General features: G+C 39.3%; 1 protein-coding gene across 8 annotated transcripts; it reads right to left on the reverse strand.

Annotated features, from left to right (window-relative positions):
* Positions 1-902: 902 nt before the first annotated feature.
* FAM76B (family with sequence similarity 76 member B) lies at positions 903-14,026 on the reverse strand. Of its 8 annotated transcripts, none has more exons than XM_052812778.1 (10): positions 13,772-14,026; positions 13,480-13,544; positions 13,055-13,109; positions 11,484-11,639; positions 10,333-10,529; positions 8,257-8,304; positions 7,979-8,059; positions 7,161-7,293; positions 4,024-4,125; positions 903-3,479 (listed from the first exon to the last, which is right to left on the reverse strand). In XM_052812778.1, exons 1-10 carry the CDS (start codon positions 13,865-13,867, stop codon positions 3,390-3,392), a joined length of 1,023 nt encoding a protein of 340 aa, XP_052668738.1. In that variant the 5' UTR covers positions 13,868-14,026; the 3' UTR covers positions 903-3,389. The 8 variants fall into 8 exon arrangements, 7 of the variants coding, with proteins under 7 accessions (XP_052668738.1, XP_052668737.1, XP_052668740.1 ...); XM_052812777.1 differs by having other exon boundaries at positions 7,161-7,296; positions 13,772-14,020; XR_008238954.1 differs by lacking the exon at positions 903-3,479 and adding an exon at positions 5,954-6,088 and having other exon boundaries at positions 4,023-4,125; positions 7,161-7,296.
* Between the last annotated feature and the right edge of the window lie 174 nt (positions 14,027-14,200).

Here is a 14,200-nt window from a genome sequence, read left to right on the forward strand (position 1 = left end):
ACTTGCTCTCAGCTTTAAGAATAAATGACTTCAACAAGGCCACTGCAAATTTGCGTTAAAATGAGGCTAAGAGCAATTCAATAATAGAATAGCATATTATTCATTACTATACCTAACATAAAATATACACCGTTTTAAGAGCGGAGCTCTGAAACTCAAAGATTCCCCTTCTAGATAATTGCCTTGACCAGAAAGCTACAGAATCTTACTCTCTTGTTGGTTTGGGGGGGAGTTTGGGTTGGGTTGTTTTTTTTTTCATTCTGAACTTAAATGAGAAGAATTCTGCTGGATTGTGGAAAGATGAAGATTGATTGCTGAGAAAAACATAAAATGAGATCTACAAATTGCAGCACAAGTGCTCTAAACGCTAGAAGCCACCGTGACTGACAGCTGGCAGCATGTTGGTGCGGGCACCTAACTCCCGACAGATAGGGAACGGACATAGAAATTAATAAGGTCACTCTGAATCTCAGAATCACCTAACTTGTACACAATGTATACAAAGGAAGAACAATCTTATGGTTAACAGACTAAGACTGAAATTCAGGTACTTCTAAACACAAGTGCTGATTTTAATCAGAATATAAAAAGCCTGTTGAAGCCTTTATTAAATGTCACTAGATGGCAAACCTTAAGGTTTTCTTCTTCTTCTCTATGAGAAAATATTTCTATGTATTATAATCCTGTTGCAGAAAACCAAAATATTTTCTTGAGAGAAATTAATCTGAAGTTCTCATTTGTTACAATTTGTAGACTGCCCAAGGTGTCTATCTTCCCAGAAATCTAAATACTAAATGTAAATATTAAATTCTGCCTTTTTTTGGCCACAGGCTTTTAGTGAGTGACATAGTGTAAAGGATTAACATGAAATAGGCATTTCTGAATAATTTTAAAAGGACAGATTAATGTTTTGACAAGATTTTATTGTGAAACATTGGATTTAGAAAAGGTACAAAATGTCAACGGTCAGATGTGTGCCAGTACAGTATTTCAATAGTCTATACATGTGGACAGCTGAATAGCTTCACTGCAGAACGCGTATTTAGACATACTATCTAAAAGGGGGCTGCAATATTCACAGGCTTAAAATACATAAATAACTTGAGCCAAAATGGCCATTACTGTTCAATGCTAATCAACATCTGGAAACAGGCTATAAAGCACAATACAGTACAACAATCTCCTCGCAGATCCACGTTTAAAGAACATCAGTTTATTATGTCAATAATCTACAGCTCCAGGACACTATTTTCAGGACTGGGATTCAGTTGGCTAGTTTAGAACTTTAAAAAAATTCATGTTAAAAATTAGATTATGGAAGAAAACCCACAGGTATTTAATTAGAACAAAACACTGTGAAGCCCCTAAAAATTTTTCAGACTGGGATTTATAAAGTCAATTACTTCTAATATAGAACTTCAGTTTGTTCCTTTAAATTGTCCTCACTGCAGTTTGAACAGATATCATTAAGTGACCTTAATTCAAACATTTCAATTTGCTATGCATTTCTGTGTTTTAAAACCAATTTCACCAAACATGGGTCACCGCTCAACTGGAAAAAAAAAAATTATCAAAATACTAAATCTGAATTAAAGAAAGTCATAAATTTGTATATTAAAAAAAATAACAACACCCCCCAAAGGATAGCAGCATTCTCTACCCTAGTTTAGCAAGTTTAAAGAAGAACATTTATAAACATACAAAATTGATTTTAGGGTATAAAAATACACGTATACCATATGAAAAAAGATAGCGTGATTTTTTCAAATTATTCAGTAGTCTGTTACTGCTGGAACTTGTTTGAACTACTGAAAAGGTATTCATAGTTCAGTACATGGGTGGACAGCCAAGGAACTTCAGATTTTAGTTAATTAAAAGGTGTGTAGCTTATTCTACATGATTAAGCTTACTGAAATATAAGCAGTTACCCTGTTACCAATCAGTACTCAGAGCTGAACTAAACCTTTACTTACGTAAGTCTACTTCACTTTATGCTGATTCGTAACTCACCTTCCTGAACAGAGACCTTGGGGTATACTAAATTATGTCTAACTGAAATTTCTGAATATGACTAATGTCCAGTAGGAGCGGAGCTAAACTTAAACTGATGTAATTTAGAATCAAAATCTACCCAAAACATTAAAACAACCCACCCTTTGACACCACATCCACTCCCTTAATTAATTTCAAGACCATCAGTTTTGGCTACTCTTTTCTCATTGTGTATCTTTACTGGGGGATGAGAATCTTGCAATTCATCAAGAAGAACCACCATAAGTTACAACTAAGTACATTAAATCAGACAATGGGAATAAATTTTCTTAAAACTTTGAGTGTATATCACTAATTAAGGATGTAACATTGGGAGTACAATGTCTGCTATGGAATTAAAATTAGCGCTGTGCCAAACGGGAAAAATATATAAACAAACTACTAAACTCCAGTGTGGCAAAAAACATTTCGTTTTTTGTTCAGGAAGTGTTTGGCATGAGCAGCACTAACAAAATTCTACACCTCACAGACACAAGCTACAAAGGTTATCTAAAGCCAATACTCACTGTCCATCAATTAGCTAGCTCTTAATGCTGCTTCAAGCACTGCACTAGCCACTTCGATCTTTGTTTCAGACTCCTCTGTACACACATTTATATTTACATAAAACATTTATTAAACATGATTTTAAAACATAAAAACCTTATGTACAAAATACCAACATTCCTATAAATAAACAGTTGGAGAAAGGCACTTGCAAGAAAAATCTACAGTAAATCTTACAAAAACCACACTGCCTCTGTTACTGTACAATAGATAATCTTTCAGTAAATCCCTATCACAAGAATGTAAAACACTAATTACTTGTTATAACTAAGAATATAACCGTTACAGTTGTATTTACACATACATATATGCCTTTTTTTAATTTCACTTGAGAGCACCATGATTTCCATTCTAAATTTATATTTTGATACAAAGTAAAAGAACAGTTGCCAGAAACCAGTGTTCAGTGTCACTGCAGTTTCATGAACTTTTGGCTGACATCAGTGTAGTTGAAAAGACTCAGTTGCTGCTTTGTAAAAAGTACACCTAGTTTGTTATTGCATGTTGTCCTTTTAGAGAGAGCACTGCTATGTTCTCTATGCAATTGTTTAATACTATTGCTGGCAAAAAGTTTCCAATATCAAAAAAATAAAAACATTCTTCAAGCCAGTTGAAGTATTTCATCTGAACAGTAACTAAAAAAAGCTGCATATTAATTATAAAAACGTGTAGGAAACATGCCAACTAATCTGGTGTGCAAAAATATTTTTTTCCACTACACAGGATTTTAAGGGCTTCACAGAATCACTCAAATTTACACTGAGTAGCAAACCCCATCAATAGCCAGTTCCTCAAGGAGATGTTAGTATACTCCCACTTTTATCAAACTTTTTACCCTTTGACAACGCTGCAACCTGTTTGAGTAGCTCTCTGTTTTTGGCCTGCAATACAGATAAAAAATTTTATGAATTACTGAAACGTCTCAGTAGTGTCATGCACTAATTTCCCATTGCATTTACAAAACAAATTCCCAAAATGACCATGCTGAGAATATTAGCACTTTTCAAAGATTTGTACATGTATCTTTAACAGAAAAAGGTAACTACATTTCCTGTGTTGCAAAATTTAGTATCTGAGGTGTTGCACTGAGTATCTGTTCAGTCTGTGATTTAGAAGGCAACTAAATTCAGGCTTTCTTCCTGATAAAGTATGCTTTAACAAGAGACATTTAACTGTCAATTGTGTTAACACTGAGCCCTTAAATCAGATCAATAGCATGCTGACAACTGATTAAATATCAGAGAACAGAAAAAAATAACATAACCTTTGAGAAAGCATGTGAGGTAAGCATCTATCTCAAAGTTAGAAAGCACTCAAGACCTTGACCATCCAAGAACTTGGTACTATTTCATTGCCATGAGTGAACAGCCTGAATGTATAATTCCATCTGAAGTATTTCTCAAGTATTGATAAGCAATTACTCACCTGCAACTGTTCCACAGTTTCCTTGTGAGCTTTCTCCATACTGTTCATCTTTGTCCTCAAGTTAGACTCCTGGTACTGGAAGTCTGCCTTCAGTTCTGTCAACTAAAAACACAAATTCTATGGAGATTCCTTGGACTGCTACAGTATACATCTTCTACTCAATCTGTGAAATCTTTATGCAAGCCTCAGGAATCTCAGGAAACACTGTTATTTATTTACTATTGTAGTACTGACAGCTCAGTACTTCAGAAGTAGCTTGGAAAAGTAAGTATGTCTATTTTATATGAAGAAAACAACTCTACTTATATAACCATATTGTTTGCTCAGGATTTGGTATAAAGAAGGTTAATCCTCAACAAAAAAAATTCAAATACAAGACTAATGATTTATAATCTTAGCTGTTCTTTCAGCTGTGAGATCCTTATCACAATCTTCAGTTATATCTCTTCAGTTATATGGTACGGTAACACATGAAAAATCTTCCATACTAAACCAGAAAGGATTCATTTGTGTCCTTTTACGCTACAATTTGTCCTAAACAGAAGTATATGTTCCAGAGTTTCATTGCTTTTCGATCCACAACAACAGTGAATTCAACAGTGTTATTAGAAATGTGTAATTAAAACAATTTAACTCAGGATTTAATTCTGAGTGTATGCTGTAGTATTGCTGCCACTGGGTCTCTCCTGAGACAGGCAGAGATCCAGATAACATACACTAAGGCAGGTGTTTCTAAATTGTGATACATGCTTCTATCCAAGCAGCTGAACACTTCTTCTGGAAGCATGTGCAGCTGGGTGAACTACTAACAGTTTGTTGTATATGGACCTAGAAATTTTAGGAACCACTTCTTTAAAAAAGTTTAGTTCCAGAAAGCATCTCAGATTCACCAAGCTATTTTGAACCTCTCTGGTCAATTTGGATTTACCAGGAAATGGAGCGTCTTTGCTAGCAAGGGAGCCCACTATAACAAACCAGAGCATACATTCCAAAAACGACTACCAAGACTGCTATTATCAACCTTAGATGTGTAAAATCACATGTAGTGAAACAAGGTATTCAAAAGAACTGTCAATCAAATGGTCCTAAATAAAGTGCAGGTATCTTGATACAAGGATATATATACCTCACTGTACACAGACTGTTGCTCAAGGTATGTACTTACGGCTGTTGTAAATTCCAGGGGATCCAGTACAAAACCACATACCACAAACTAAATACCAAAAAACTAGCGGTAGTATTGCACCATAGTAAAATAGGCAACTAGATGAGATGAGCAAACACACTACCTGTGAACATTCAGTGAAGTGTGGTCTCTTCCTAATGATCAAGTCTCAGGGCCCCACAGTAATGTCTTGGTGTCTCACTAACATTTTGTCCAGAAAGCAAAACAAGGCTAGTACTGCAAACAATAAGCACTGGTAATGATATGGCTGAGATCTTGACTCGTAACAAAAAATGATGAGGATTGTCTGTAAAGCTGGTGTACTGAGTTGTTTTTCTTGCCATGCATTATATATTTTAGAGGTTTTTCTTTTGGAGCACTCCAAACTGTTCAAATGTTGTCCATACACAAATCTTGGGACAAAATATTAATAGGAATCTCACACAGGTCTGCCTCAGGTTTTTATCCCACTACATATTTTTACATTTACTATCTCGCAGACAAAAAAAATCTGCAGTACATTCATTTGTTGTAAATTTTTCAGCTATGGAAACATTGTACTATAGGTTCAGCTTTTCTCCCCCCCGCAGCAGCTGAAGAAAGTAAATAATTCATGCCTGAAGGAGCTTTAAGTTCAAAGAACTCTGAGGTCAAATAAATAGTTTTAGCAGTGGGGATATTAAAATTAGTAGATGCTCTCCCTATGGAAACAGCACAAAACAAGTTACTGCAGTGGTTACGCAGAAGTAGGTGACATTTCCTTACCTAACCCTTTTGTTAGCTTTGCCCAGTGGATCAAATATAAAAAGAGATAAGTGAACTTCCTACTGACTCATGATCTTCTACTGGCTTCATAAGAGAGAGATCAGGGCCTTAATGTCTGTCCTTTGAAGAAAATACCTAAAGAGAATCCATGACAGACTGTTCAGCTCTTTCACATTAACCGCTTAAAGCCTTGAATAGCAAGTACTTCCAACACTAGGTATACTATAACAGTGACATAAACGAAAAAATGTTCATTATGCTTTACACAACACATTTAAGTGTAGAAATGAAGATACTGAACTATGGTTTAAAAGTGGAAGCATTTTCCTTTCAGGATCAATGAGCCTTTCTTAACCATCAATGTTTTGATAGGACACAATGCATCTATACTCAAAATTTTACTTGAAAATACAGTAAATTTATTTTTAATACAATTCCATAATCCACTCAATCCTGAACATTCTAGAGCCACCATTACAGTGTCTTAAAAGCACATAGTTCATCAGATGGCAGAGAAATAAGCTCTCATAAAGGCAGAGCAAAGTACATATTTGTAGTTCTTTCTCTTGTTTGTCATTAGATTGTTTGAAGGGTATCTTGTATGATTTCACTGCAGCCATTTGGGGCTGAGTATTTCGCTTAACTTTTATTGACTGCCAGGCATCTAATCCAAGCTTTTCTCCTAGTCTCTGACCATCCACAAAGACTTGATAACCTACACTACACATATGCTACCAATCTTTTAAAGTCAAAACACTTCATTGTCAAACACTGTACACGTAAACTCAGAATGGTTACTACTCTTAATCCTCCTCTTATCTTGTGTGCCCATCAACCCATGTAGGTATCTGGGATTTTTGGCATGACTCAGTTTAGAATATATAAAACATACAAACCACTGTCTGACATTTTATCTATCACCTGAGGCACGCAGCCTGAGCAACAGTGAACCAGATGGCTAGCTTCTAGATGGCTGTCTTCTAGATGGCTAAAGTGAGGTAAGATTAATTCCTTTTTGACTTAGAGCCAAAACATAGTCATGATACAAAAGTCCCAAACTTGTCCTTTAAATGGTAAGATCCGATTAGTTGCTATATAAAAAAAATTGTATCTGATTTTTGTTTTATCTCACCATTTTGACATTGTTAGGAGTCTACAAAATAGAAAAAAAATGATAAAGTTCTTATTAAGCAGATGCAACTTTTACCTTTTTATCTTTTTCTAAAATAGTCTGATCCCTTTGCTGCAGAAGACGTTTAAGTGACATTACTTCTTCTTTCAGCTGACTTATGAGGACGAAGTTGTCAGTTCCTCCACTGTCTGCTGACTGATTTATAGAGCTACTAAAAGTAAAAAACAATAGTTACTCACAACATCAATAGAAAAAAACAGTAGTTTTTTTAAATTTCAAATTGGGTAATTAATATTTCTACAAACATCCTTAAGGACTAATGCAAAAAAAGTATGTACCTGACAGAAATGGATGCAACTGGCAAATTACCTTACTAATGGCACACATTACATACACCTGCAGAAATATAATTAAGTATTAGCTTTGAGGGGGACAAACACCTTTTGACTGAAGCAGCCACTTTTCTTTTTATTCCAACTGTTTGGCCAGAGACAGAAGAGAGATTCAATCTCACACATTAAGGTCCAAAAGACTTCTCTATACACTACGTCAGCTTAAAGCAGCAGGTTCAACCCTGCATCTAATCAACAAACCACCAATGTCAGGGAATACTGTTTCGTTGATAACTGTTGCCTCGCACATAAGCTTTATTTAATTTTGCCCCAAGCAGCTTAAAAGCAGGAAAACAGCGCCAGTTTTCTGCTAATAAAGTCATTTAGTTGACTGACAGCACTCAGATGCTACCCAACAATCTGTCTGGCTGGACAATAGTTTTACCTCCCTCATTCTTCAGACAAAAAAAAAAAAAAAAAAAAAAAGAAAAGAAGCAACTGGCCACAAATCAGTGCTCTATTTGGTTGAAATGGCTCAGCTTTACAAAAATATAACTTTACCTATCTCCATTTGATGGCTTGGATTCCAGTTTGGGTTTTTTCTTTGGAGTTTCATTCTGAATAGCTGCAGAGGATTTATGGCTGAAATCAAACAAAATGTAAACCTAAAGCCTCATACTATATAACTCTCTAATATCACCATTTGGTACATGTAAAATAACTAACTCATGCTCCTAACTGGAATGCTAGAGACTAGCCAGAAATGCAAGAAAAGAAGTCCTTTAAATGAAAACTGCAAGATAAATTAAAAGGAAATTAATAAATAATATCATATTTACCTCTGTTTCCATAGTCCCTGATCTTGTTCTGGACTCAGATTGCTGATTCTGAAATATGTGAAATGTACTTGGTAACTGACCAAACATGCCATTATTTCTAAGTTTATGTGAATGTTATCTGTACTTGAGAAAAAGCCACAACCCCCCCCCCTTTTTTTTTAATAAAGTTAACAATTATGAATTTTCAGCTGGACAGTCGTATGATCTGTCATATTCATGACCACTTTTACCATGTCAGGATGCTATAAAAATATTTCTTGGCTAAATGTTTACACTATTCTAAGACACAAGGGGTAGACTTCAAGACTGATGGCTAAACCTTTTTGCTGGTACCTCCCAATTTTTGTGAACTTTATATTGCTCATCTTGTACTCAGCAAGCTGGTCTAAAGCAGCATTCCTGGGATTCCCATACTGCCATATGAACGCTGTGTGAAGTGGTGCTTATGTGGCAGCATAAGAGCAAAGTTAAGTTTTGGATTCCTGAAAATAACTGCTTCTCAGGTGTAAACATTTGTTTTCAATAATTTCAAAAGCAACTAATAAATACCATTGATATAGGAAGGGTAGCATTTCAAAGATTGCACTGAATGAAATAGTTCAATGAATCTATATTTCTACCTCATTGTCTCTATTGACTCATCTTAACAATAACTGAAATGGATAGGGAAAAAAAGTCGTATTTATTGGACCAGAAGCAATGGACCCATGGGAGCCTACAGAAAAAAAGGCGCCAAACCAGGAACATTGTGATCCATATAGAGATATGCTTACTTTTATAACTCTTGAGTATATTAGAAGCTCTACTCTGTAGTAAAGAGCTAACTTTTTTTTGTATTTAATCCTTACTGTATCTCTGCCACATGCATCAAATTAGATTTAGCTTGTTGTAACTCAATTTTCAGCAGAGATTTGAAAGAACAGGAGTAGTACAATAACTCTCAGCATGACAAGAATAATATTCTTCTTCTAATTCCTAAAAAACCAAATCTTACTCTTCTCTTTTTTTAAGTGAAAGTAAGTGCATTTCTCTTCTCCTCATTCCCAATATCATTCCAGCTGATTTTCCTTCTATCTTTAAGTCACATTTAGTCAGGCAAGTTTCAGTCAAAATGGAAAATTATAAGCACTAGAAAAGCGAAACCTAGAATGGAAGTGTTTGTGTGTCTGGGGTCAGGGTCATTACCATTGCAGCACTAGTATTTACTATCCAACACAAAAAATAAAATAAGTAGTTCTAAAGTTAGGCTGCCATAAGCCTACCAATGAAATAAGAATCATGACTACTATTATACCAGCATAAAAGCCAAATCAATTCTGGCATTTATGACTAAATAAACTGGGTTTGTACGTTAAGGTTGGTATGCTGCGTATGCCACGGCCAGAGATGGCACAATGAGAAAAGTTGCAGAGGATACGACAAAACTGTCTGAAATGTTACCAGAGCGCCACTAACTGAACTGACAGTGTTATTTTCCTATGTCTTCATCACAGCCACTCACAAACTGCCTATTCCTGCAAGATTTGATTATAAAAACTAGCAGAGATACAAACTGGTCATAGACTGAGGGTGATCCCACACAGTTGCTTCTGCTTCTCCGTTTATCTGCAAGTATGTGTGCACAAACATATCGGAATGAAGCAAGTTAGGGTGGAGATTCTGAGCGAAGTAGCTCTTCTGTGCTCACTTCTGATACACACCTTTTAACCCATGGTAAATGCATGTAGAATAGCAGTTACCACACAGCAGTTACTGCTTAGAAAGCCAAATTCAAGTTTATCCCCAAGGAACTCGTTTCTGTAGCCATTCCATGGGTTTCTTTTCTAGACTTACTACCAATTTTAACATTGACTAATTTGATGATCACTAAGAATTTCTGCTTTTTGGTGACCTCCCTGCACCCATACTGTAAGAATACAAGGACTTTGACAGACCATGGAAGAACAACATTCTGCTACTGCTTTTGATGCCATGTTTTAAACAGCATTTCTTATTTCCTTTGATTTGATCTCAGTACTAACAGAACACAGAAGAGGAAGAGGTACCAACTGCTACTTCAATTTTTTAAATACTTACTTATGATGACTGCTGCTGTGACGATGATGATGATGGTGATGGTGGTGGTGTTTTGAATGATGCTGGTCTTTCTCAGTAAGAGATGAGGATGAGGAGTTAGAATGTGAAGATCCTAGGCTCTTCCTCTGTTCTTTTGTCTTCTGTAGCACTCTCTTGTAGGACAGTGTGCAGAGCCAACACAACAACTTTCCATCAACCTTTTGGGAAATAATTCATAGCAGGGTTTGTTTTTTTTTTCCCAAGTATACTTGCACTAGAAACATATATTTCAATATTCGCAAGAAAAATTTGTTTCACTTCATCTGTTATCTTTGGGAAAAACCCAGACATCTCTTTGGTATGAAACAGCACTAACACATCTCCAACGTATGCATGTTAACTTTTAGTAAAGTGAATCTTACACCATTTCTTTTTGCCATTTAAAGTTATACTAGAAAGCAGTCTTAGCAAATGTTGGACTCGCTCTGTATCACAGAAGTGACAATAACTTTTTACAGGGACAAATCGTTCTTAGTTTAGACACCATGTACCCTCTCTCAACCCATCGCATTCCAGGCAGAATCAAGATGTCCAGCCAACGTGCTACTTGTACCAAGTAATTTCTGTAAAAACAGCATTATTCTTGGGTTCAGGCAAGAGGCTTTTGAGGTCATTTCCTCAGCACCTTCTGGAATGAGAAAGTGGCACTCACCAAAGCTATTTAAGAAAACAGAACACAAAGGGCTGCTCAGAGCAGTCCACCTCTCTGACGCTGTACTTTAAGGCAAGGCAGACAAATCAGAAGAGGTAAAGCAACAGATTTGAGTTACGGACATAGATAAGATCCGATGTATGGGGGGGGAAAAAAGAAAAAAAAAAAAATCAAAGCACCAGGAACCATTCAGCTGCTTAACCTCTGTTCCCCAGCTACTGTCAGCTTCCGCTTAAGCTTAATTTTAAAGAAGAGTGGTTTACTTTAAAGTAAGTTAGCTCAGTAGCTAACACAACAACCGCAAGTTGTGAAGTTTAATTCAAATATTGTGAAGCACAGCACAGTAACTCTAATCTAATATTAGTGAACTTAAGATACATTCCTGCTAATCTCTCTCTTACAAAGGAGGAAAGTTGTCTGCTGTCAGCCTAAGCCATTACAGCTGTGGAACAAAGCCTACCTTCCTTCTTCCCTCCTCTTTGCGATCAAAAGCACACTGCTGTTTGCACTGTTCACATGTCTGAGGTGGGCCGTACTTCTTCTCCGAGTTGGTGCAACGCTGACATTTTGTGCCAATAAATGCTGCAATAATGTTACAATACTGACAGGGCTTGGGCTGAAAAACAGGTAAATTGAGCTGAAGTTAATACATTTACAGTTTTTGTAACGAACACAAGTATTTCAAATCGCACAACGATGCTTCTAAACTACTAGGGCTTCATATAACCCATCTTAAAGAACCTTTTTTGGACCATTTCTATCTTCAGTACTAAACTCTTCCCCTAAAATGCTGTTCCTTCAATGCTCAAAACCAGTCTGGACTTTCCATAAAATTTTTACTTTAAAAACTTTAAAAGAAAAGTATCAAGTAATTTTTTAGACTGGAAGTTTCTGAAAACATCCCTCTCTCTTGCACTACTCAGGGATTTGATAACCCCACAGCTCCAAGATTAGTACCCTGATCCCTGCAATTCTGCAGGAAACGTAGAAAAAGAAAAAAAACCAAAACAACTTCAGATACCATGAGGTCAGGTTATCAACTTTTAGATCATACACTCAACTAGAATAATACACTGTTGGAAAATAAAACTGCTGCCAGCTTTCATAGGTTAGAAATGGCTGATTATCTTCAATGCAGTTCTGTTTTTTTGATGAACTGCCGATAAAAAACATTGTTGGATCTGTCTCGCACTTCATTTTGCTACATTTTATGCTTTTGAAAGAATGTCCTTTGTTCGGTTTACATTTACATTCACAAAACGCCCGACTACATACCAAGAGCTGTTACGTTTCTCAGACAAGCTGAGTTTCATCTAATATGGTTTATGTCAAGTGTACAGAAGTTACGCGCTTCTGTTTCACAACAAGATTATCTTGATACCTTCTATAAACTAGTATCTGCAGGGCGCTCAGATACAATGGGTGTATTCATATATTAAAAAATTAATTTTTCTAACAGAACTGAAGCTGAAATTTGAGATGAGAAAATGCAAAGTAACGTGGATACAGCTAATACTCATAAAATCTTTCCTACTTAATAGCTTAACACGATTAACATGCATTTAACGTTTTTAAGACTTACATAATATAAAGTATGTGGTGTTATTAGATTTTCACATTTACCACTCATTAAAAACACAGACAGCTAACGGTCTTTCTGCCATCAAGCGTGCATTTAGGAGAATATGCAAAGAATAACTTTACATGCATAAAGCGAAGTAACATTGTTTTTGCTGTGAATAGCTATATCACAAGTATACATAACCGTTAAGCTGCATAGAACCACGCTGAACTTCAATTTGAAAAAAAGAAACCGTAAGCCGTGAAGGAAATCGAGAGCTGCCAGTAATTTCCATTACCTTTCTGAAGGATAATCTTTTTTTTTTCCCCCCAAAAAATAAGGTTAGTCGCAAGAGAACTTTCTGAGAGGTAATCTTCCCCGCCCCCAAATACGAGGCTTAGTTGCAAGAGAACTTTTTTTTAATTTAAAACGCGAACGAGCGCGGTATTCGGAGCCGAGAGCCTACTCACCGTTCCAAACTGCTTCACGTTTTGGGCGCACTTCTTGCATATCGTATTAGTTTTGCTAAAGGCAAAATCGCATAATGTTGAACTCAGCGACAGGCGCACGCCTCGAACCTCTTCTCCCACGCAGCGACTGGCAGGCGCACACGCCGGCCCCGGCCGCGGTAGCCGGCGGACGGCGAGCCGACAGCTCTAACGCGGTCCTGCCCTCGCCCGCACGGCCGGCGCAGGCACGGCCGCCTCGGTGCACGGCGGCCCAGCCCTCCTCCGTGCCTCCGCCGGTGCCGACTTCTGCCCTCGCCGGCGCCGGTGCCCGCGCAGGGACCGCGGCGGGTCCGCCCCCGCGGCAGCGCTTCAGCGGGTGCCGCTGGGGGCGAGGCGGAGGCACCCCCCCCTCCTCCGCGCCCTCTCCCCCCGCCTTCTCCCCCTACCTCTCCTGCTGGAACTCGGACCGGCAGTAAGTGCATTTGACGATGGGGTGGGCGATCCGGCACTCCTGAGGAGAGAAGAGCGGCGTCACTCCCCGCTCCGCCACCGCCGCGAAACCCTCCAGCCGCCCGTGCCCCGCCGGGCAGGCGGCTGCCTCCCCGCGCCGGGGCCGCCGCCGCCCGCCTCCTCCTGCCGGCCCCGGGGACGCCAGGGCTGCGAGAGCCCCGGCCCCGTGGCGGGGGGCCCCGTCCCGCCGAGCGCTGCCCCGCTCGCCCCCCTCAGCCCCCGCCGCACCTTGCACAGCTGCTGGCCCTGGGAGAGCTCCTCGAAGGGGTAGCGCTGGTTGCACTTGGTGCAGGCATAAAGAGCCGGGGCCGCCGCCGCCGCCATCCGCGCCGCGGCCGGCGGGGCGGACACGGGCGGGCCGAGGGAGGGGAAGAGGGAGGTGCCGGGGCGAGGGCCGGGGCGAGGGCCGGAGCGGCCGCCCGCGCCGCCGCCGCCGCCGCCGCCGAGGAGCGGAGCGGAGCCGCGCCGCGCTCCGCCGCGCCGCGCCCGCCGCCGCCGCCCTAGGCCCCGCGCAGAGCCCGCGCCGCCGAGCCGCGTCCCCCTTGTGTCGGTGTCGGCATCGGCGTCACCCCGCGCCCCCCGCCCTTCCCTCCGCCCCGGGCTCGGGCTCCGGCGGCAGCCAATCACCGCCTCGCGCCAAACCTGCCTTCAAAACTC

Source organism: Harpia harpyja, chromosome 17 (genome assembly GCF_026419915.1).
Source record: "Harpia harpyja isolate bHarHar1 chromosome 17, bHarHar1 primary haplotype, whole genome shotgun sequence".
NCBI classification, from domain to species: domain Eukaryota; kingdom Metazoa; phylum Chordata; class Aves; order Accipitriformes; family Accipitridae; genus Harpia; species Harpia harpyja.